Source organism: Camelus ferus, chromosome 13 (assembly GCF_009834535.1).
Source record: "Camelus ferus isolate YT-003-E chromosome 13, BCGSAC_Cfer_1.0, whole genome shotgun sequence".
In the NCBI taxonomy this organism is placed as follows: Eukaryota; Metazoa; Chordata; class Mammalia; order Artiodactyla; family Camelidae; genus Camelus; species Camelus ferus.
In genome coordinates, this window is record NC_045708.1 from 67,787,690 (window position 1) to 67,812,677 (window position 24,988).

Genomic DNA, 24,988 nt, shown 5'->3' on the forward strand with positions numbered 1-24,988 from the left:
GTTGTCTTGCTGGATCAACAGTATTTGCATTTAAAAGCTTGATGTACTTTGGCACCTTTCGCATTCTCCCTGGCAGACATGAGACACAGCTGGATTCCTGGAACCCTTGCCCGCCAGTGTCCTGGCCAACCAGGACTTTCTGGCCTATCTGAGAGGTGACACAGTTACTTCCTAATTTTACTTTGAATATCTTTTAGAGTCAGTGAAGTTTTTTTTTTAAACTTTTTTTATTGAGTTATAATCATTTTACATTTTGTGTCAAATTCCATTATAGAGTACAATTTTTCAGTTATACACGAACATATGTATACTCATGGTCACATTTGTCTTTGCCTCGAGCTACCACAAGATCGTGTACTTATTTCCCTAGCTTTACTGTATAATCTTCATCTCTTCTGCATATAGAGTTAGTGAAGTTAAACACTTTTATTCTCTTTGCATATTTTTGCACATTTAAAAATGTGGTTGTTGCACTTTGCTCACTGGCGCTGTGTCCCCGACGGCAAACGTACGTCCTCTTACTGTTTTTGTTTTTTTTTTTTTTGCTTTCCTTAAGGCTTTTCTATAATTCATCATTGTCTTCCAGATTCTTTTCCATTTCTTCAAATTAACTAATTCAATCCATTTTTTTGTTCTTTTTGACATCAGGCCCTGGTAATCACTTCGGTAACTCTTTGGGAATCATTTTTTATGTTTAAACTTTCCTTGAAGAAAACTACCATGACACATATTTTTTAAATGAGCTATACTGTTACTCTATTCAAAATAAGAAATCGTCCAAAATATACTTAAGAGGAGTTCTAAAACCTTCTAAAAGTCTCCCTGAGCAATTTCAGCCACAAGCGAAATACTGAATGAGACCCAGGTTGCAATTCAATGTATATGGTTCTCACTGAATCAATGGCCTGTGCTATCATGGAGGGGTAATTGTTTCTGGTTCTTTCAATGTCTTCTTTTAGCTTATTTATTTCACTAGTTAATGCCTCAAACTTCTTTTCAAATCCTTCTGTAAGTAGTTCTTCTTGCATCTGTGAAAACGAGACAATCCCACTTGAAAACACCCGGGGGTCAGCAGTGTGTGTCTAACAGCTGCAGCAGCTAAACACGGGTCTGTTTCTCTGTCCCCGAGATGCTTTCTGATGTTTGGCCAATATTTGCAAACATTTGGACCTGGGCAGGGTTTACAGTTTCCCACGGTCCCTCAGAACAATCTAACTGGGTGGGGAGGCGTGGGCCCAGATCAGGCCTGAGAACTGTCTCAGTGATGTGCCCCAGTACTAAGAATGCACTTTGGGAAGGAATGTAGGTGAATTGCAGTTACTTCCTATTGCCCTGGGGTAACACGACCACACATATTTCACAGATAACAGCAACTGCTGACTCTCTTTTGAATACTGTCACCAGACTCCAGTTTCAGACAAAAAAATGCATTGACTCGAGATGCGTAACATGAGTCAGGTGGACCTTGAAAAAATGGCTGCAAATTGTAGAGCTTTCAGCCTCCAGTCCTTTCTACAAGGCACAATATGGTTCTTTCAGGGGCAGGTCTATTTCATGCCTCTGATGGTTATACTGAAAGTCCTAAGAACCACAGGACTGAAGTCCTGTTCACATGGGGGCAAGTGAGACCCTATAGATACCACAAATAGCAGCCTAGGAACCCAGGTCATGTAATTTGGACCCTGTGAACCCTAAGACTACAGGAAGTGCTGAGACTTACAGACGTAAGCCTCCTGCTCGGCCCACATCACTTTGATGTTACAATGAATCAAATGTCTTTGGATTTCCCTGTGGGATCTGACTTTAGGTAGAATTTCTGCTCCTTTCTTCCCAAGGAGCTGGGGTGTCATCCATAAGGTGTTGCCCAGGCCCCTCCAGACCTACCTTCAGCTTGTGCTCCAGCACCCATTCTTGCTGTCTCAGAAGGTCTTCTCTCTCCCTATCCATCTTCTCTTCCAGCTGTGCTAGGTTCTCCTTCATGCTTCGCTCCTGCACCTCCAGTTTTTGCTGTTGCTCATTCAGTTTCTCCTTTAGCAATTCTTGTTCCCTCTCAGCGGCCTCCTTCTGGGCACGTTCAGCTGTTTAATAAGAATTTTCAAGAGGGAAGAAATATCAGTTATGCCGAGCTGCACCCTCCTGAGCTCAGCCACTAAAGTGACTTTAAAATAGCTGGAGGGAATCTGAACACGCCTTCTTCCACATCAGGAAGACACGCTTCAGCATGGGATGGAAAGGCAATGATCAGACGTACATGCAACCCAGCCTCCCAGAGTTGTCTTCAGACATATCAGAGAGCTCCCACAGAAGGAAAAGAAGTCCCTGGTGTCTGGAAGTGTTTGCTGTCATACCAGTCAAAGAGCAGCACAGGAATCACCTTCCCATCTGTGGGCTCATCCCTGCCCTGTACCTGCCACGGCCTTCTCTGCATCTGTGAAGGCTTTGTCTGCCTGCAGGATGGCTTCCTCCATTTCTGCTTGGGACTGCAGGAAGCTCTGCAGGACCTCGTTTGCCTGAGGAAGCAGCAAAAAGCAAGTATTTGTCAGGCAGCCAAGTCTATTGCAGGGGAAATTTTTGTTCAGTAAAACTACAGATTGGACCCTGTGAAATCTTCATTTTTCAAAGTATCCGACAGTGTCACATATGTCAGAGTCATGTGCAGCTCTACAACCAACCATCCTCCACTGTTTGCAACCACAGTACCTGCCCATCATTTTCCTTCTGAATAATGTTCATCTAATCTTTCTCTATTATAATTCCATTTTTTTTAACTTCATCTTGTAGCTTCTACCTCCCCTTCCAGGAAGCTTTCCTGAGCTCTCTTCTGAGCTCTGAATTCCTGCTGAGAACATGCCACTGACCCACCAGCTCCACCACTCATGGGCTGTGTGATCTCAGGCAACTATCATTTTCATGTAGCATTTTCTCAATTTCATAATGAGGATGACAGTGGTACCACACCATGGTTCTGATTATTAAATTGATTGTCTAGGCAATTCAGCAAAGCAGAAGGACCCTGCGATCACCTCCTCTCACAGGCCAACTAAAACACAAGTATTTGCAGAACAACCATCCACTAAATAAATAAATAAATAAATAAATAAATAAATAAATAAATAAATACAGAATCTATCAAAAAATATCTGCTATAACTGAAAGCACAAAGAAGAAACCACAAGCATTTGTAGCGTAGACAAATCCCTTCCCCCGGGTTGTTTATTCACAACTTGGAGAATAAAGGGAACTGCACACCTTCTCCCAGATGAGCGAGGGGTCTAAACCCCAACTGGGCTCCCCAGTAACAGCTCTAGCCCCAGGAAGCCCAAGGAGGTTAGGCCAGTGGGGCTCGCTTCCAGGAGTCCCACAAGGATAACAGAAATAATGACTTCTCTTTTGTTTGCTTGTATACTGCTTTTGTTCTGATTGGTAACAGGTTTTTCAAAATGTTTTACTCAATTATTTATTTTTGAGGTGTATCATTGGGTTTATTTATTTATTTATCTTTTGAGGAGGTACTGGGGATCAAACTCAGGACCTTGTGAAGGCTAAGCATGTGCTCCACCACTTGAACTCTATCCTCTTCCCCTTGAGCTATATCCTTCCCCCAAGACTCATCCATAATTGGTGCACACGAAACCTCACATGGTCCTGGACCCAGGACCCAGGACCCAGGACCCAGGGCAGAAGTGATAATTTGAGGAGACTGGGTCAGATCTACCTGCTGATTCTGGAGAGTGTCCCAGAGAGGCAGAGGGCACCTGCAGGTCACCTTGGGGACAGACACTGTTGGCACCATTTTGGGGAGCTCCTTCTACCTTGTGGACATGGTGCTGGCAATCACCATTTTGGAATTTTCTCTCTAGCTTTTTAGCCCCAAGATCCATCACCACCCTGACCCAACGGTCTGCAGGTGACCGTGCTGGGACTCCTGAGGGCAAGCACCTAGATCAGCATGGACACAGCCCCAGCCATCAGCAGACAGGCTACCTTAGGGCCTCCTGAGCCCACAGCCACCTCTACACGGGATCCTGACCAAGCCCCTCACACCAGCGTACAGGCACAAGACCTGAAGCCCTGAGTGCACTGCCCTCCAGCCAGAGACCCCGGACCCAGCTCCACCCACCAGTGGGAAGACACCAGCCACAAAAAAGACTCAGTCCTATACCCCGCAGAGCCTGTTCCCCACAAACAGGCCAGATCCTGCCAGAGAACCAGCTGGGCTTGGGCTCTGCCCAACAAGCAGTTCAACACAAGCTTCAAGACACCCCTTGACCCAGCAACCAACTTTGTCAGGAACAGATTCTAACCAACAGTGACCCAACACATGCTCTGGCACCCTGGGTCCGGCACCCAGACCCCAGGACCTGGCTATGTGCTCTGGGTTGGCTGATATTAACCCTGTGATATGGCCTCACTCACCAGTGGGTGGCCAACATCCCAGCATCTCCTGGACCCTTACTCCCCTCACCAGCACCCAGCACTATAGCCCCCCAGGGCTCCACAGTCAGTGTCCTGGTGACCTGGTCCCAAGCAGCAGATAGTGGCCTCTGCACAAGGCAGAACCTGGCAACCACATGAATTAACACAGACCCTCTGACTCCAATCTGCTGTTTTTTCAATCCCCTTACTCCTCACCTTGACTCCTTTCCTTGGCAGCTGCATATAGTTCTGTTCAAGCTTGTCCCTTGCTTCTAAGTAAAGCTTGTGTCCTCCAGGAGCAAAGAAAGTTCCTTCCATAAAACTTTCCATCAAGGGCTCTGAAAGCTTCTGGAGCTCAGCCTGACAGTATTTGACAGATGCCTCTTCATTCTGCAACAAGAATTCTTCCTTCTTTATTTGGATGGTGACCTGCCAGAGAAATGTGGGGAAATCCGATAAAAATAACCTGTTAGAAGGGAAACTCCAACTGCGTTCCTTTAGAAGAAGCAGTCTGACAGCAACTGGGTGCATGAAACACAGGATAATACACATGGAGTCAGGAGACTAGTTCTAGCCCCAATTCTGACCAGCTCTCTGTGTGCCTTGTGGGAAGTCTCTGAAACCCTGTGGGCTCAGACTCCACACCTGTGAAATGATGGGGTTGGCAGGTGTGATGTCCATGATTCCCTTAACTGTAGTAGGACTAACAGCCAGCCATTCACCCACAACAGAAATGAAATTTTCATTATGAATGGGAGTAGAGTTTCTTCTGAAAACTTGAGAGCTATGGATAAGAACATGTAATTAGCAAGTCACTTCCCTATTAATGAATTAACAACACACTCCCCAGAGTTCCGAACTCTTCATGGATTCTTTTCTCATCAAGGATTTGAGTGTGTGAAAATATAAGAACAGGCTTTTTTTGCGTAAACTTATTAATTACAACAGAGCTGGCTTTGCTCTATGTGAACTAAGATTTTTGCAACTTGTAGGATGGTCAAAAATCAAAGTTTCCATAAAGGTGACTATGGCAAGGAGAATTGTGATCTCCAAGAATTGTCCCCACTGTTGTCCACACTCTGCAGATTCCCCGGACCTGTGAATACAATGAACACTCATCCCGTGTTTAAATTATATTACACGGCACAGGCTGACTCTGAAATGGAGATTACCCAAGTGGACATTACCTAATCACAGGCCCTTTCAAAGGTGTTTTCTCCTGTTGGTAGCAGAAGAGGAAGTCAGAGAGATCAGAAAAGTGGCAGCTGCAATGCACTATGGCTGGGTCGAAGACGAAGGGCTGTTCCTTGCAGCTTCCATGTGAGGACAAAGCCCTCATCTCCAGCCACAGTGCACTGAGACCACCCATGTGCCCTGGGCTGGGAGCTGACCTGAAGGAACGGAAGCCAATAAATGTGTGTTGGTTTACACTGCTAAGCAGAGGGTAATTCATGTTTCACAGTCCAAAATAAAAGCCCAACTTTTAGAAAAAGGATGGACTGTAGCCCACAGACCTTGCCAGTCATAAGTATCTAAACTCATTTTATGATGAGTAGCACATGAGCCATGGGGACAAAAGAGGGAGTCTGGGATCATTCCAGAAGAACAGATTCAGGAAGGAGACCTTCTAAGGCACGTTACCACAAGCTTCTTCTGGAACTCCCGCTTGTCATCCTTGAAGGAGTGCCTCATGAAGACAGCGATGGCTTCCCTCTCGCAGGCCACGTGCACGTCCAGAAGCCCCTGCAGTGTGTCTGTGGGGAGGGTCATGCGCTGGGCCATCTGCTTTCTGTAGTGGGCAACTGCCTTTTTCACGGCCTCTGAGTTCTCACGCTCCGCCAGAGTCATCACTGCATTCTCCAAACAAGGAACTGCCCCACTGTTGATGGTGTCCACATAGGCCACCGCCAGCGTCCCCAGCCCTGATGGACACAGGATATTTAGGGCAGCAGAGACAGTTCTTACCTGTTTGTTTGTTTGGGTTTTTTTTAGCTTTAGAGATCAGCATTCTAAAAATCACTAGGCTTTGACTGAATTTATTTTTCTTTCACTTTCTTCTCATCTTCATCTTGTCTTCAGCCTTGTCTCCTCCTTCTCTTTCTTCCATGAATCCTCTTCCTTATAATAACATCACTGTGTCTCCTACTCACTCCAACTTATGATTCTCAAATGCATCACATTATAATATTAGGTGAAATATCTCGAACAATATATTCAAGGGTCTCCAAGAACATCCTTTCCCAGTGTAGTAGAATAAACAGAACTAATTACACACGTATGTAAGATACACAGTTTGTGCACACTATTTGTAATAAAGTGTGGTCCCCATGTAAAAGTGTCATCAAGAATTTCAGGACAGTGGCAGAAATACTAAACCAAGCAGGGCCCATCTCAGAACAGGGCCCCGTGTGACTGCCCAGGGGGCAAATGCATGAAGTCAGCATGGGACGTGAGACTGAGTATGCATTTGTCTCTCACTCAGTGAGTCTACATGGTTCATGACCTGGTATTTGTTTCCTCATTCATGCAAACTCACAGAACATCTTGTGTATCATCACTTCCAACACTTATCCCATCAGACGTCTCATCAATGTGCATTTTTCCTAACTTAACAGGTTCCTGTCCTTATACTATTACTGTAATAGTATTATGAGGGTTGACAGGCTTCAACAACATTGATGTAGGAAAATTTTAGTGAAGAAGCATGCATTTCAGTGTGTGGCATGAACATCTACTTTCCCACATTACATACAGAAGGAAACACAATTGCTGACAAACCCAGAGTGCGCTCACAGCTCCATCACACACCCTGACCCACAGAGGGAGAGGCCGCAATGAAAGACTCACCTCCCCCAGTGACCGTGACCCCCTCTCCTACCGTCTTGGATTTTGCATGGGTGAAGATATAGGAACAGAAATCTTTGCACTGCATCTGAAAACTCTCATCCAGTTGGTCATCTGGCACATCCTCCATATGGACTAATAGTTTTCTGGAGGTGACAGGCCGGTCAAAGACAAAGCACTTCCGTTTTGGAAAGAAACTCCTGATCTTCTCTCTGGGCATGTTGGAATGTTGGACTTGGGGATCCTTGCCTGCAGAAGTGGAGAAAGAATAAACACTGAAGAAACAGACTTCAGGTCAGGGGGTGAGGACTTTCCTTTCCAGGGAGCTTTGCATCCCTGTGGCTCCCCTGCCTGTAAATCTCCTTTTATTGAATCATGCAAATTGAACTTATGCTTCTCTACCCTGGGCATGGAAACCTCCCTCCCTGTTTTTAATTTTCTTTTGTCTTGTTTTTGGTACAGAGCTAAGAGTGTAGGAAGTGCTTCTGAACAAGAAGGAGAGGATCTGTTCCAAATGAAAAATCTTATGATTATTTTCCTCAGTTCTTGCATGATGTGCAGCAGATCAACTCGTTATTAGACTTTTCTACAAAGATACATTAATACAAAACTTGTCAGAAATGTATTTCTGACATGACAGACCCTGTGACAGAGAGGAAATATGGGCGGTAAAGTAACATCATGGTCAGGATATATATGACCTTGCTGGGAAGATCACATGTGGAGAGCAGATAATACTCAGGACAGTAAATGAACAGCTTTATAAGATCAGAGTCAAAAAATACACATGGTGTAAATATATTTGGAAATGTCTTCAGTGTACACCCTCTCATGTTGAGACCAGCTTTCGTGAAGCTTGGACCTCAGCAGTCCTCTGCATTCTTTTATATTGGACGTGACAGTATTATACAGAGCATCTCTGGGTGTATGACAACAGTTCAATAAATGTTTATTGAAAGGATGAATAAAAGATTAAATAAACCAAATGCATATTGCTTTTGGGTACCACCATTATCCTCTCTGCTAAATATAAGTTGAGAAATTAATTTATTATATCACGTGTCGGGCAAGGCTCTAGAATGAAGTGTGATGTTATGAGAAAGAGGAAACGAGGCATTGGACAGTTTTCCTGGAAGAACATGACTATGCTGTTTCTGAAATTTTCAATGTACAAACAGCCTGTATATGAGGGATGTGGCTATATGGGCAAGTACAATGTACAGGGCAAAGAGAATTTCAAAGATTATTTCTTTTGTTTACCTTGTGATTCTTTGTTAACCAATTTCCGTATTGATGAGCTATTTTGCACAGGAAAGGAGAAGCACTTCATATGGAACATAAATGTGTGAGCCTCGGTTTTTCATGGCATCAAGTTTCCTGAAATCATTTGATCTAATACTGGATTCTAAATTTCCTCTGTGAACTTAAACTCTGACCACTGGGGTTTTTCCACAAGAATAATGACTGGAGCCATGACATTTGTCATTCACCCAGCACAAGTCCAATCTCAAATAAAGACTGAGGTCACATGCTGGGTGGCAGGGCTCTGCAGACCCCATGACCTCCTGACCCCCCCAGCAGCCTGGCCAGGCTCTGATACCTGGAATCAACCTCAAGGCATTCTCCAGGTACTCATCTTCAGTAATGGGGTGTCCATCAAACTCCAGCTCCAGCATGAAATCTCGCACAATCCACACGAAGTCGGGAAAGAAACTCACAAAATCAGCTGAGTCCTCTCCATCATCAGAGCTGCACGGGGATTTTGTCCTGATCAGATTAGTGAGTTCGGTCACATAGCTGGGATCTTAGCTAAGGAATGAGAGTTGCCCCGCAACACAATTTCCAGATCGCTCCACAAAACAAGTTTTATCAGAATTCCTCTCTGCCCCATTTCCCCTTCTTCTCAGCCATGAGAACGGAGTCATGGGAAAGGGAAGTAGCCTTAGTGGCATTTACACCGACTCAGTGAACTGGACCTGGGGCTTCCGGTCCGGGAAGGATACTGCAGCTGCTCCAGGGCCTGGTGGTTGATGGTGCTCATGCTGTTGTAGACAAAGCAGCTGCTCAGAAGCACGGCCAGTGTGAAGGTCCATGAGTCGCTCTTGGAGTCACCCTAGAAAGCAGTGGGGTCCCCACACCTCATACTCTCATTCGCTTGATCATTTTCTGTCAGCTGTACCGTAACTCAACATGATGGCAAATGACATAAACTTCAAAACAATGCTAAACCCAAACCTTTCCTATGATGACGTGTTCTCCTCTCAGGGCCTTAGTCGCATTAGTTTTTAGCAGAACGGAATGACACCGTAAATGTCTGTCACGTGTTTAATACACTGCCTGGCACATAGAATCTAAGCAATAAGGGAATAATGATACTTTTGCAAATTTCTCTTGATTATGGCCCGCATTAGGGACACAAATGCCACTTACCTAAACTCATCAGCTGTTCATTGTGTGTCTAGAAAACACCAGATACTGCATTTGCTTGTGTTGCTATAAAGCTCCACAGGACAGTCCCTAGCACCAGTGACATGGCTTTCTAGAGGGGCCGATACATGTGCGAACATATAAATGTATCCAAGATGATAAACTGCCTGGAGTGGATCCTCATGTTCTCATGCGAAGGACAAAGATCGAATGAAAAAAATAAAATAAAATAAAGACCAAAGAAAAGTACTCTGAATTCAGAGCCATAAGTCCTTTTGTCTGTCAGAGATGTGATGGCATTCAGATGAAAATAACTGGGCTTTAAAAACTGACGGGACGTGGGTTTGTGGAGAGAAAGGGCCAGTGCAGATGGAAGGACTGGGAGAAGTGAATCAGTACTGCTGGGAAATGCGATCCCACGGAGGAATCACAGGGCTAATTTATTTGACTGAAGTGGTGCTCCTGGCGGTGCTAGGAGATGGTGAGGCTGAAAACGAGATGAGAGCAAGTCCTGAGTGGCCTTGGAAGGGAGTCAGATCCTATCACGACATGTAGTGAGGGCAGCAGGTGTTCGTTTGCTATCAGTTTACAATTTGCTATGTTCTAGTTCCTTGACAAATGCAATGAGGTAAGAAGAAGAGGGTTATGCCAACTACAGACTATTAGGAACTGTAGGTCATCTTTGGTTGACACTGAGGTGATTCTTGAATATTTAAACCTGAATGTTTAAATTCAGAATGTCTGAATTCATATCACAGCTCTTTTCTGCAGTAATGAAAGCTAAAGGTTCAAGGCCACTAAATTTGACATAGACTCAGACTAATATAAAGGGGAAAAGATGACTGCAAGCAGGAGTGTAAAATCCGATCTTCTACAATTACCCCACATCAAGTACTTTTGGGGGCCAGAGTGCACTATTTATAGACGTCATTGATGAATCTCTCCTCACAGCACAAATGCTTGGACTAAAATTTTCATGACTGACCCTGATGTGGCTGAACCTTTTCTGGAGATAATTGAAATAGCGTATTTCACTGAAACCCTATTTTCCAGATTTCTGCCTCTAAACCCATTAACCGCAGACATCTTAACTTTTAGAATTCCTTGGTCGCATGGGTTACTAATTCCAGCAGTCTGTGTACCCAAATGAGCAGCAGGGGTAGGTTCTCACTTTCCGTACCCTATGGTTCCATGTACTGGTAACTCTGTATATTTCTTATCTCCCCAACGAGGCTCTGGGCCCAGACCTCACTCACGGCGATGTCTGTGGCACTGAACACAAGCCCTGGAATTCTGATGACCAGTAAGTCTTTGCTAACTTGGATCTTTCACCCCAGTGTGAAAAGTAAGATCTCTCAATAATACTCAAAGTATTTAATTTATTATAGAATAGATTCAAGGGATGAGAATTTAACCTCTTATTCAACATTGGGTTTGCAGTATATAGAATTATGTCATTAAATTTAAATTGAGAAGGGAAAATAAAATGTAAGTGGAAGGGCATTGTAGAGCTCAGTGGTAGAGTATGTACTTAGCATGCAGGGGGGCTTGGGGTCGAGATCCCTAGTACCTCTATTCAAAGGAAAAAAAAAACAATCGCCTCCCTCCAAAACTTAAAACTAAAATAAGTTAAAATATAAGTGGACTATCAAGAACAAAGAAGATTTTCTGCTTTACCTTTTCCACGTCACCCAGGCCCTCGGTGTCCAGAAGGACCAGGGTGTGGCTCTCCTTGGAGGGGTGGGGCACACACCACATCCAGATGCCCTTCGTTTCAGACCTGACCGTGGAGCCCAGAGAGAAACCTGCGAAGAAGAGAAGAAAGCAGGGTGCAGTGACAGAAGACGGTCCAGGCTGAGTACGGCTTGCCTTGGCTACCCTTGTCTGCACGTGAAAGCCTTTCTGAAAGGGAGGTTCCTCCATTTCAGCAAGAACAGCAAATCCAACATCTGTACCTCTTCAGAACAACCTCAAGAAATACTTCCTGTCACTTGTTCACCTCCTACCATTAATGGCTCAAACTGTCACATTCTGAGATTAATGTAAACTCTATTAACCCTTCTATTTTTATCTGACACCGAAGAGCTGCCTTCCTCCACTTTCTGATGGAGATGAACCAGTGTGGATTAGCAGCAGGTGCCTGGCTTTTCTTCCACCCAGGTGACCCACAGTGACCCAAGGCCTCTGCTCCTCTCTCTTGGTCACATATCCTTTCATTTAGCTCCACTCAGTAGCTCTGGTCTTTGGCACATTGTATTATCCACTCACTGCCTGTCCCCTCAGGCTGTAGGAGTTACAATGGCTGCCTGGCTATTGCTCTTGCCACTCCCTTGATGCCTCCACCTTCTTCACTAGTTCACTCTCCCTTGCTGGTGCTCCTGTAGCTGTCCTGCCACTGAGCATCCACAGTTACCCTTTAAGTGGATCATCGGTGCCCTTCAAGCACCTTATGATATGTCAGCTTTGCTAGATTCTTTTCCTTCCCCTATATTTCTGGATTTTCCTCCTTTCTGTCTCCTCCTGAAAAGCGATGAATTATTTGTTCTTTGACTCAGGATATAATATAAGGGAAAGCATAAAAGACCTGTCAGAATTTTTCATCTATTTTGCAAAGCCTTAAACCCACAGGGAGAGATGCAAAGTGTATGGCTGAGACACTGCAGGTAATGTATCTTGTCCAAGATTTATAACATCTGTCATCTACCAATGCCGCCTTCACCTGAGAACAGAAATGGATGTGATGGCACACCGAGGGGAGCACGGGTCAGCATGGCTCAGGCCCTTCAATTTCCATACATGGTGTGTTCTACATGGAGGGGCTATAACACCTGAGATGATATGCACTATTCTACATCATAATCGTACTTCACTGCTTGCTGATGAATGCAGAGCAACCTGATCATTCCCAGGAGAAAAGACAAGGTGTACCTGGTGCTCATCACTGTCAGTAAGACAGATAAGGACCAGAAAGAAGACATCACAAGGAGAGAGTGGTGACCTGCTTCTGCTCACCATCTTTGATTGGGCAGAAACGTATGTGTGTATGTGTGTGTGTTGCTTTTCCTGAGATATGACTGGTGTGGTGGGCCACAGTTCAGGTGTTTCAAAACACAACTAGTGTAGGGATATCCTTCGTAAGGTAGATGACTCCCTTATTGCCTGATATTATCTCGAATAGAATAAAAAAGAACATTGTTGAAACTCCTTGACTGGTGTATTTTTCTTAGAGTTCTCAAATCTTGAATCCCTCAAAAGGAAAAAAAACAAGACAATTTTGTTCAGCCTGGGAAGGAAAACTCGTTGATTTGTGGTCAAGAGATCCTCTAAGAGAAAGACAAAATTGTGAGTTTTGTTTGAAACCAATGAGAGATTGCAAAGCAAGAAGGAGAGAAGAATGTAAAAAACTAGAGAGAGAGAAAGAAATAGACATAGAGTCTGAGAGAGACAATGAGACATTCCCGGGATCCTTTGAGTTTAGTGAACTGATGTCCTATCCCCTAATCCTGAGAGGCACTGAGCCACAGAAGAGGACATTAGGAAAGAAATGGTGAATGTTTCTTTCAGACAGAAATGCTCAACAGGATGTAGGCAGATGGTCCTACAGATCAAGAAGAAACAAGTAGGCAACTTGGTAGGAAAAACCCCAACTTCTTGAGATACGAAATGTAAATCACAAATAACTGTGTGACTAGGTGCTCAAATTTAATTGTATTGAGGCAAATAGCATGCGACTACACACACACCACATCAGCAAAACTTAAAAGTGTATTACCAACTTCATGAGGATGTGAAGAATTCTAAATTACTTCTAATAAGTATACACATTGAATAGGAAGCTTAAAAGTTTGTTCAATACCATCTAGAAAGGCTGAAGACAGAAAGGCTCCTTGACTCAGCAAGTCCACATCTGGGCACATCACACAAAGAAGCTGTGCACATGGGCACCAGGACACAGAGACAAGTACTCTCATGACAGCACCATTCATGAAGCAGCAGAGCTGCACGTGATACAAATGTCCATCAGCACCAGTGGGTGAATACACCATGGTGCCCTCTGCCAACTGCATGCTCTTCAATCAGTGAAAATAATTATAGACACATATGATGAACTAGATCGACTTTGTAAACAACTTAGCGAGAGTATGAAGCAAGATCCTAATTTATACCAGCATGCAACTTCCTATAACATGTCCAAGCTACATTTCAGAAACATATACATAGATTGTAAACTCATGTTTACACAGGAAGCCTGAAAGAATACAGCACAAAAATCAAAATATTGCTTAGCTGTAGTTAGGGTTTGATGCAAGTGACATGGGCTTCTGTGGGTTGGTGATGTTTTTTTTCCTGAACTGAGCAGTGACTCAATAGATAATCCCTTTGCTTTATCGACTTTATTTTATATATATAATAGACATATATTTATGCCCTCTTCTGCATGTGTTCTAGTTCATATATTAGAAAATACTATGTAGAGAAAGAGAAAGTATAGTTTATGAAAGTTTTCCCGTGAAATAAAGCCATAAAAAGGGGTAGTAGCCCCACTGAGATTTGGGATCCAGGGATTTTGCTGTCCGTTCTTCATTCCATTCCTTTAAAAAAAAAAAAAAGTACATATTGAATAGTGTTTCTGTGCTGCTTGAAATGCCCCTGTGGTTTAGGACAAAAGTGATGAAGGAGAAAAGAAGAGAATACTGAATGCAAGTGAGCCCCTGAGCAGATGGCAGTGGATGGGATCAGGACTAAGGAGGTGGGTAGTTTGACATGTGTGGGAATTCTCTGTTAATGGACAAAAGAGTAAATTTCATAAAGAAATGTGTATGAGTTTATAAATTTGGTGGTGAGAGTTTGAAGTCCCCTTCAGTGGGAGGGGTTAGGCTCTTCCTGAGATGGACCCTGGAGCAGAATGCTCAGCACCTGCATTATCCCTGCTTCCAAGCACATGGCCCTGAGCAGCCCTGAGCAGCACTCACCATGGTTCTGTCCCACCAGGCGGTTCATCAAGTAGGACTTTCCCGTCCGATATGGCCCTACAATGGCCACCACCACCACAGGCTGAGATATCTGGTTGAGAATCTTCAGTGCATCCGGATTTACTGTCATCTGGCTGCTCTGTCTTTCCACCAGACAGACGGGATTCATCATGCTGGGTCCAGATGCCATGGGAAGCTGTAACCCAGAGCAACAACTCAGTAGAACAAAGCTCACCTCTCATGGTCACACAAGTCACGTGCACGTGAGCTTTCTGCTTGTGGAACTTATATCAATTTTCTATGTTTTCTATGTTTTCAATAATAACTACTAGTCTACTGTGCCAAGGCCGGATACAGGTAGCTTATGAGCGCTCTATTAGTTATACTCAGATGAACCCTAGAACAACCTTGCCAACATGACGCACATAGTGAATAGGATGAGAAAACAAGCCACTGATGATGGAGACCTGACACATCTCTGAGGTTATCTTATAATATTATCTGATGGGTATAGGTAATCAGGTTTACTAATTTTAATTGTTGTAGGAGGTACTGGGGATTGTACCCAGGACCTCGGACATGCTAAGCCTGCACTCTACCACTTAAGCTATACCCTTCTCCCAGTGGAGACTTGAGAACACTATCACTTTTTGAGTTATTAGAGGCAGAAAGGGGCTTGAAGGAGCTGAGGAGTGACCAGAGAAGATTTCAGGAGTTCCAGAATGATTTGGTCACTCAGTAACTGGATATATATTTATGGAGAAACTACCGTGTGCTGGACACTGTTCTCGGTGCTTAGTATCAAACAGTGAACAAAATGGATGCAAATCCCTGCCTCCTGGAGCTCCACCTAACAGAGAAGGCAGATACTATAGAAAGTGGAGGAGCAAAACACTAAGTGTCTATTAATTATGGTAAACGATCTGAAGAAAACAACTAAGGATGGGACAGAAGGTGTTGGTGGTAGAGTTTACATAGAGGGTAGTCAGCGAAGGCCTGAGCCATAAAGGGAAAAGGAATATGATCAGGGACCTTGGTGAGGACAGATTCTGTGGATCGCTGGGAGCAGGAATGGGCTGGAGGAGGTGTGACTATGAGAGAAAGAAGGATAGATGAAAAACCCAGCTCTCCCTCAAACACAACAGGACAGATCTTTGTGCTAACTACACAAAGTCGTTCATGCAATCATTAACTTACTAACTGAAATGACAGCACATCTTTGATTATTAAGGCTGATAGGGGAGAGAGGCAAGCAAAAGGGGCATCTGCCTAGATCTGTCAGAGTCTTACATCTGGGCCAGATTCTACTTAAATGATTCCAGCACGATGATCGGGTGTTTCATGATACTCAGATTGAGCAGTCAGAGAGCTCTGACTGTCCCTTTAGTTTCTTAGAGACAATATGAAGCAACAGTCACAACTCCTTGTACTCCAGTAGCTGTGTGACCACCAGAAAGATTCATTTCTCTGGGCCTCAGATTTTCCTTCTGTAAAATGGCAGCACTATATATATATATGGTTCATTAGGGTCACTAGGGGAATAAATACGTCAGAATGTTCATTCTGCTCCTAAAAATCATGCTGGTACCAAGTTAACCCTGAATAAGTAGTGTTTCAAAATTGAGTATTCAGAATGCCGAAGGCAGGGTGGGTCACTTCTGAATGAAGGCGGAGGATTGGCTGTGTCCTTAGGCAGTGGCAGTTCCCTCCCTGGGTGCAAGCAAGTGGGACATCACATGCCAAGAGGATGTTGAGCATGCCCGGGAGGCCCGGCTGTAACAGCTGAGAGGGACAACTCCGATGGAGAGTGGGTCTGCAGTCTGATTGCCAGGGTTCAAACCCAAGAGTTCAAGTCTCTTACTGTCTGTTGAGACCTTGACAAAGGAACTTGACAATTTAAGCCTCAATTTTTATCAATATCATATGGAAAACAAGAATTCTTGCCTGATTCACTACTGCACAACTGGTAACATGTAGGTTCTCAGAAATTTTAAAAAAAACGTTTCCTGCATTAATTTACTCTTTCAACAGCAAGTAAGTTAGACAATGTGTTAGGCTGTGTCAGTGCATTCTGTGAGCTGTCAGTTGCCAAGAAACGTAAGGTATAAACAATTTTTCTTACAAAAAAAACCATGAATTTGTTTAACACAATTCCTATCTATAATTTCTCTTTTTTCTATAGTGGATTGGGAGAAGAGATGGGGGACTAAAAAGACCTTTTACTTCTGTGTTATGTGAAAATTAATAAATGGAAATTTCACTCAAGTGGAGGCCAGAAGGGGGCGCTCCCATGCGGCACCACTTGTCAGTTACAGAAATACTTGTCAATGACAGGCCCCGAGGGAAGAATCATCAACAGGAAAGGCATCAAGACCAGTTCCCCAAAGGAGCAGGTCTACAAGAACTGTCCACCCAGACTCCTCAGCCAATGAGAACCAGTCATCATCTTATTTTTCTCCAATGGACTTTTTTGAAAACAATCCATCCCAACTTCCTCTTTTTTCTTTATAAAAAAAGGTTCCTATTCTTTGTTTCTTGGACTTGCTTATGGCTTTTGCTAGAGTTTGCTTGTCCCAAATTGCAATTCCACTGCTATGCTTGAACAAACCCACTTTTACTTCAAAAATAACTGGTTGATTTTTAAGGTGAATAAGCAAGAGGAATTCTGGAAGTCACTTTTTAGATTGAATATTGATAAACTTTTGTGTAACAGTCAATGAGTTTACAAAGATGTTGTTTTTAATTCAGACTATACTGAGGTACAAAAACGAAGAACCCTTTTAAATTTGAAACTAAATAAACAGAATAGTGCTACTAGATGGCAGAAGATGATCAACACTTTGCAAAGATTATTCCTGAGAGTTGCCTGGGGTGATGGTTAAAAATACCACATGCCCTGTGTCTTCAGCAATTACAAAGTTACCCTGAGGCAGATCATGTGTGGGCTACTCATTACAAATAATCCACGATAAACAAACTTGCTTAGACTTACAGTTACATTTAATAGCTTTTAACTGAGAGCCACATTTAACTACTGCACATAATCCAGCTCTGCAGTATTTGGAATAGCAAATGTTAACACAAAACTAATCCAGGGTCAGTCTTTCAGGATGTAAGCTGTCTATATGTCAAGGGCCATCTTTTCTCTGCTTCTCCAATGCCCAGAGGGGCAGGGGCAGGACCTGTCTGAGGTGGGGAGGAGGGCCAGGAGGGAGGGACCTGACTTGGTAGGGACCCCATCCAGCGCCTCTGGGAAGAGGCTGGTGAAGTGTTATCAGTGCTAAAAAGGACCTCCAACCTCTTTCCTCAGATGAGGCAGGACACATTCTTCCCTCTCACATGCACAGATCTCTGCTGCATTCCCGGACCCAGGACACTCCTGGCAGCTGCCCTGCATCCACACGGAGCTGCAGAGCCAAACCAGCCCGGCGCCAGACCAGCCGCTTTCCCTCCAGCGGAGCTGGCGCCCGAGCCACCCCGCCTGCAGCGCGGGGTCTGCTCTGGGGGAGTTCTTGCTATGCTTGTTGCTAGTTCATGGCAAATTGCAAGGAAGCTGAAGTTTAGGAACAAACTCACGTGGCGCTGGCGAAACAGAGCGGATCAAATTCTCAGCTGCCCTGGGCGCAGGAGAAGCTCCTCTGGCCTTTGGCTCCTATGGAAATGGATACTTCTCTTTAGAAGATGAAAGGTGAGCTGGGTGTTAAAGCCATCCAACCAGTTTTCAGTCTGGTCTACAGGAAACGAAAGCGAAAGGACAAGGCCATTTCTAGGAAGGGCAAAGACTGTCTCCTTACTTCCTTTATTTTCTTTCTTGCTTGCTTTCTTGTTTTCTTTCTCACTTTCTCTCTCTCGCTTTCTCTTTCTCTTCCTTCCTTCCTTTCTTCCTACATCCCTTTGCAGGCAGGAACTTGGATGAAGTCAGGGAAAGACAGGTTTCACACCTGGCTGAACAAACCCAACATTGTCTCTCCTACATGGGTTTCTTAGGTGCGTCCTTGACCCAATTGTGAACGTGGGGCCAGTAACAGTGGGACAAGAGTGTTCAATAGTCTGTCACTCACGGGTGCTTTTTTGAGGAAAGGAGCTTATTAATTTTTTTTATAATTTCAGAAATATTTTATGTGCTCATTTCCTTTCTCTTTCTTTGTTAAGAAATGTATTGTTTTTCAATTAGTGATTTTTCTTCATTAGCAGTACATGTGTCTATAAGATCCTTGATTTTATAGCCCAGACATATTCACTATTATTTTGTCATACAATTTTTTCCTTGTCTTTGTCTAGGGTGGATCCAGATTTGGTGGTTGGTGGTGATTGAGATTCCTTCTGAATTGTTGTGTATGTTTAAGGTGTTATACTTACGTAACACGTATAAGCTTGATGTCTGCCATTATGGCACCAGATTCCTTTGCCTGAGGAGCTGTGAGTCAACACGCTGAGACACTGAGGTTTGCAGCAGAGAAAGGGTTTATTTGGGAGGCAAGCAAACAATGAGGCAGGAGAACAAGTCTTAGCTCTGCCCCCCAGAAGGGGAGGTGCTTGGGATAATGATGGGATAAAGGAGCAGGATGGTCTTAGGCTTTGAGAAAAAGTTGTTGGAAGTGAGGGAAAGGTGAGCTCATTGGTTTGTGTGCAGGTCTACTTTATTTCCGTTCTTCTTCATGGGATGCGTGTGCATATTCATGGGGAGTTGGTGTGAAACAAGCAGGCTGGGATATAAATAAGTCACGCATGGGACAAGCAAGTCTGTTCTGTTCAGAGTCTGTTCAGCCATATTGGTACCAGTGGTTTCAGTCACTTTGGTTGTGTTACAAGAAGAGGGCTTTAAAAAAAGAAAGAAAGAAAGAAAGAAAAAAGAAAGCTGTCCCTTTATCTGCTGTTCTGTAAGATGAGCTCAAGATTTGTTAGTTACCAGCTCCTTTTACAGGTTTTTAACCATCAGGGATGTGGTTTCATCACCACATCTGTGTGTCAGAAGGAAGGAAGGGAGAGGAAGGCAGATGGGCTACAGTCGCAAAGATCCATGGCCAAGACTCTCCCAGAGCACATGCTCTGGTGCACGTTCCATCCGTGGACTTGTTCAGCTGCACGTGCAGCTAGGTGAGCATCGTCCTTAGCTGGACGGCCACAAGCTCACTTTGTAAAATACACTGATACAATATTTGAGCTTCAAAGCTTGTTATAACTAAAAGTATATGCAGCACGGTCAGGAACATATTTTTCTAGAATCCTGAAAATAAATGTGGCATATTTAAGATTTGAACCCAAGCTGAGAAAATGACCACAGCCTTATAATTCCTAAGCCACCATGATCGATTTAGGGAGAGATGTGGCACATGACCCAAGACCAAACAAAGTTAATCCTTTCTCAGTTACTTGGATCCAAGGGATTTGTCTCCCTCCCTCTCTCTCTCTGTCTTTCTTTTTCTCCAGGTCTTGGTCTTGTTTGTCTCTCAAGCTGTCTTCTTTTCTGTTTCCTGTTAACTTTTCATTGTTGACAATGAGGATGTGAAGATGTGTTTTGAGATGAAGACTGAAAGGGCACTTAGATATGTTTGTCTTTAAAGCATGATAGATATTTATTTACAGAGGGGGAATTAATTTATAGTCTTATTTTCAGCTTCCATTTTCTGTAATTGCTTCAAGAAAAATACTTTAAGGAATTGTATTCCATAAGTCTAATTCCCAAAAGTATAATATTGGAAAAGGATGAATGATTAAAATGAGATTCTAAACTGAAGGCAGTCAATGAGGCTGAAATTAAGTGTTTTCATTGTCTATTACTTTAACTCTGAAAAAGTGGTCCAGCATCTGATTTTAGACATTGTGTTTATTAGTCACCTAGTGCACTCAGCTTGGTGTCTGGTGAGAATCCTGCCAGAAAGAGCCTCATTTTCCCATCCTGCTACTCAGAGTTTAGTGAAGGAACACAGCTGGGGATGCAGCAGCGTTGTCAGCAGCTCACACTTGAAGCATTTTCAGTTCAGAAATCTGAGTGCAGTCATTCAGGTAAGGAACATGTGGATACAAAGGAATATTGGCCCTCTCGGGATAAGATTCATAAGCTTGGGGGCTCTAGGCTTGGAGAGAGTGGCCAGTGGGACAAAATGTTTGCCAAAACAAGACAAAACTGAAGCAACTTGTACATTGCTGAGCACAGAAATCAACAAGGTCAAAGAACAGACACTCAGAAATGAACACAATGTAAGGCAAAAGAGCTGGAGTGCTGATCTGGCTGTAATAAACATGTCACCCTGCTCACAAGCCGGAGTGCAGTGTATCACCTGAGGAGACTCAGTTGTAGTGTGTCTGGGACATGAGGTAGAGGGAATACTGAAATGACAGTTTTCTGTGTCTGTCTTGGGGTGCTAAAGACAGATGTGTATTTATACCTCCTTTGCACATTCGCAGCACTTGTCAGGGAGTGTCCATTTTAAGGAACTTTGAGGAATATTTAATTTATCACTTGGGTGTCAGAGCTCACTGTAGGACTGATGGTGCTCAGGGTAAACTCTCTTTAGATCCCATTTATAAAGCGGAAATATTATTGCTGGTTTAATGTTTCCTTTTACTAGGAGATGAGGGTTTACCTGATCAGAGTTCACAGACTACTATTGCTGAATGGGGGTGGGGAGAAGGTGTCCATTAGAGCTACACTGAAAGGGAAACCAGGATCTAATGCAAAATGAAAGCTCCAAATGCCTCTGCAATCATCCACTGCAATGGGGTCTCATTCAGTGCTGGTTGGCTTTGTTGGGTTTAATTTGTTTGGATCTACACATCCCTCATGGGGGGTGTTTAACTTCTCACTCATCTCCACTAGGTTTTAAGAATATGGGAGCCTAACAGTCATAGTACAATTATAGGCATATAATGCGAATCTTAAACTACATGACCAGCTCACCTAATTCCTGCATGAGAGGTGGTGTAGCTGTCTGTCAGTCAACCTCTCTGTTTTGTCTTGGTTCTTGCTTGGTGAAGGGAGCAGAAATTGCAGCCATGACCTGACAAGGATCTACCCTGTTTAGGCACAAACTTCCTCTCCTTCAAAGTATTCCCAACACTTCCATATACTCAGCTGAATTCTGCTATTTTGTGCCTTTTGGGTCTGTCCAGTACCTGATAATGATAAAAAAAACCAAGGAAAGTCCTACTTGATAAAGCAGCCAAATTTGGAGGAAAACATATACATTTCTCTTTAAAACTATAGCTTTTCAGTTAGCTTGCTGTCTGTGCTGGTAAAGACCATAGCAGTATGTCAACATATCCCTCCCAAGATGAGCTTTTTCCCCAATTCTTAGGGATGAGTTTGGCCACTTCCACAACACAGAATGAGTCCACAGTTGTGGGACATGCATTCCACTGGTTCTACCACAAATCACATGATTCAACACTTGCTTTCCCAGCAGAGCTGTGGAACACATTGTTATAGAGGCAACTGAGAGGTCAGTTTGACCATGACTACTGTGAGGATGGGGTACCATTGTTCTGGATAAGGTAAATAACTTAAACCTGTAGTCATGATAGTGTTCTGTGCACCCTAGTAGGCATAAAAATGGGATTGGAGGCCAATGGCAGAATGACTAGTATTCCCACTCAGTATCACTTGTGGTGACATCTTTAGGGGTATTTGTGCTTCCTAATCTTGAAAACCTTGGGTTGTGTTTCCAGAGATCCTGGTTCCTAGAGAGAGAGAATATTTCCACCAGGGGACGGACTAAGGGGCCAGTAAGCTACAGCCATGCTGCTGCTTGTTCTCTCTGGGCATCTTGCGCCAATAGAGCAGGCACAGGAATGAGTCAGTGTCCTTGGAGTTGTCATGATAATTGACTGTGATCATCATCAAGAGGTAGGATTACTGTCACATGATGGGGGCAGGGAGGAATATTTTCGCTATAATAATAACATGTAAGTCCCAAGGTATACATTTACCTTCCCAGACCTTGTTTTCCTAAAAGAAGAATAAAGCCATTGTTTGTTTTAAATCATGATGTGTTAGGAATGCATGTTTTAATTCTGAGCTAAGCAACAGAGTCAATTCACATCTTCTAAAGAAACAGAAGACAAATGGAGGAATTAAATATATTCAATCTATCTGAAAGAAAACAGAAGAGAGAAAGATAAACTTATAATAGTTCAAGCAGAAGGAAAGTGTGAAACTATATAACATACAAAAGCATATATGCAATATAGAGTAAATAAAAGTGAAATTAATGCAACAGGAATAATGCATGATATGTACATAATATCAACTAAAGCATATGTTATTCTTGAGAAACATGAAAATACAATGCCATGTAAATGTCATACATAAAGAAAGGGGATTTATTTATACATTACAGAAATAATAAACAAAGCACTGTAGAAATAAAAAAATAGTATCATATAAAAACAGAAGTGTTTACAAGTGTTACAAGAAAACAGAAATCATAGTCTGTGCATGTAATATACAGCAGCATATAAAAGTAGACTTAAAGAGAAGAAAAATCCTGTCTATAATAATATAGAAAATTGATGAAAGTTCCAGATTACCAGAAAGACATAATATTATTATATTTGTATGTACTTTGTAATGTAGTCTCCAATAAATTAAGAGGAAATGGGCAGAACTAAAAGAATAGTTAAGACTACAATTTTAAAAGCACACTTCCCCCACTTCTATGATTGATCATTAGAGCAAACACACGGAATGAATAGTGAGGTTGGACATTTGTAGAGGAGAATGAGCAAAACTGAACAGAGATTTCGTATATTGATAACTGTGATCAAACACTGTAGAAAACGTATTTTTTCAACTTCAATAATTAAAGTCTAGCCGAGTATATGAATTTACCATAAGACAATGTTAAAAAATGCTGACAAAAATGTAACAACAAATTCTTATATGCATATAAATAACCTATAGGTCAAAGAAAATTTTATTTTGAAAATTATAAAATATTTAAAATGAACAATACTGATAATGCTATACATCAAACTTTCAGGATGCAGCCAAATCGCTAATTTCAGTGAAATTCGTGGCCTCAGAGCCACATGCTAGTAGACAATTAAAGTTGAAAACAAGCTAAATGTCAATCTCTACACATGATACAAATACAGAAAAAGTAGAATAAACCAAAGTAAAAATGAAAGCATACTTAATGAAACAGAAAACCAATCTACAGTAAGAGAATCAAAGCTTTCAAAATGTTGGTATTTTGTGAAACTGGCAAAGCTAGACTGACTACTCAAAAGAAATGAGACCCGCGTTCCAAGTTGCTGGGACTCCAAAATGCCCCAAGAAAATATTTTCACAGTCTGAAAATCAAGAAAGAACCAAAGAATCTATAAAATAATGCTTTTAAAAATCCACGACAGTTTAGGTCACCAGGTAAGAAGAGAAACTGAATTCCAAAGGGTCCAAATGTCCTTTGAGAAGCCACTTAAATTTTTTAACCATTAGCAAATTATAGACAATAGAATAAATTAAGTAAAATTTTAATAAATTTCTTAAAGACTGAGTGAGGGCTAGAATACTTTTCTCTAATTTATCTATTTTATTTGATTTATTTATTTTTAATAGACTATTCTTTTACAGCAGTTTCAGGTTCACAGTAAAATTGAGCAGAGAATACAGACAGTTCCCACATAGCCCTCCCCACCCCCTCATATATACTCCTCTACCCTCAGCATCCCTCATCACTGTGGCATATTTGCTACAATCAGTGAACCAACATGGGCACTTTATTACCGACCAAAGTACATAGTTTCCATTAGGGTGTACTCTGGATGTTGTACATTCCATGGGTTTTGACAAATGCATAATGACATATAGTCACTATAGTATCATACAGAATAATTTCATTGGAGAGGGCTAGAATCTTGAGCAAACTTGGCATAAGAGGAATCCATACCTACTCATAAAAAGTGTCCCGCTGGCCTCCATCAGGTGCTCGTAAGAAACAGCAGATGCCGGGAAGGAGATGTGTGACATCCTTGGCTGGACAGGCTGACTGGGCTTCCCAAGGTTTGAGGTGCAGCAGGAAGACCTGGAGAACCTAGGAGCACACAGGCCTTCAACAAAGCCTTGCCTTGAGTGACAAATGCAGCAGTCTACCAATGGAATAGGTCAAGGGCACAGAGAGAGACTGTAATGCAGGTCTGCAGGTCTGCTAAAAGTTGATGGTGGTACAGGAATACCCAGGAAATCCTCAGACCTCCCTCTGAGATCAATGCCATGGCAGAATTCCATTGGAGGAACGGGAAGCTTGTTGTGTACTTGATGTAGCTACAGCAACAATGAAGCCCAGCCAGGTGGACACAGCTGCACTCAACCAATGCCCCCACAATCA

At 42.8% G+C, this 24,988-nt stretch overlaps 1 protein-coding gene across 2 annotated transcripts; it reads right to left on the bottom strand.

Annotated features, from left to right (window-relative positions):
* Window positions 1-212: 212 nt before the first annotated feature.
* LOC106731168 (guanylate-binding protein 4) lies at window positions 213-24,988 on the bottom strand. 2 transcript variants are annotated; one of them, XM_032494743.1, is made up of 12 exons: window positions 24,551-24,988; window positions 18,237-18,312; window positions 14,661-14,856; window positions 11,365-11,492; window positions 9,264-9,373; window positions 8,861-9,057; window positions 7,264-7,509; window positions 6,058-6,338; window positions 4,633-4,845; window positions 2,408-2,510; window positions 1,885-2,078; window positions 213-1,028 (listed from the first exon to the last, which is right to left on the bottom strand). In XM_032494743.1, exons 3-12 carry the CDS (start codon window positions 14,848-14,850, stop codon window positions 801-803), a joined length of 1,890 nt encoding a protein of 629 aa, XP_032350634.1. In that variant the 5' UTR covers window positions 14,851-14,856; window positions 18,237-18,312; window positions 24,551-24,988; the 3' UTR covers window positions 213-800. The 2 variants fall into 2 exon arrangements, with proteins under 2 accessions (XP_032350634.1, XP_032350633.1); XM_032494742.1 differs by lacking the exons at window positions 14,661-14,856; window positions 18,237-18,312; window positions 24,551-24,988 and adding an exon at window positions 13,544-14,279.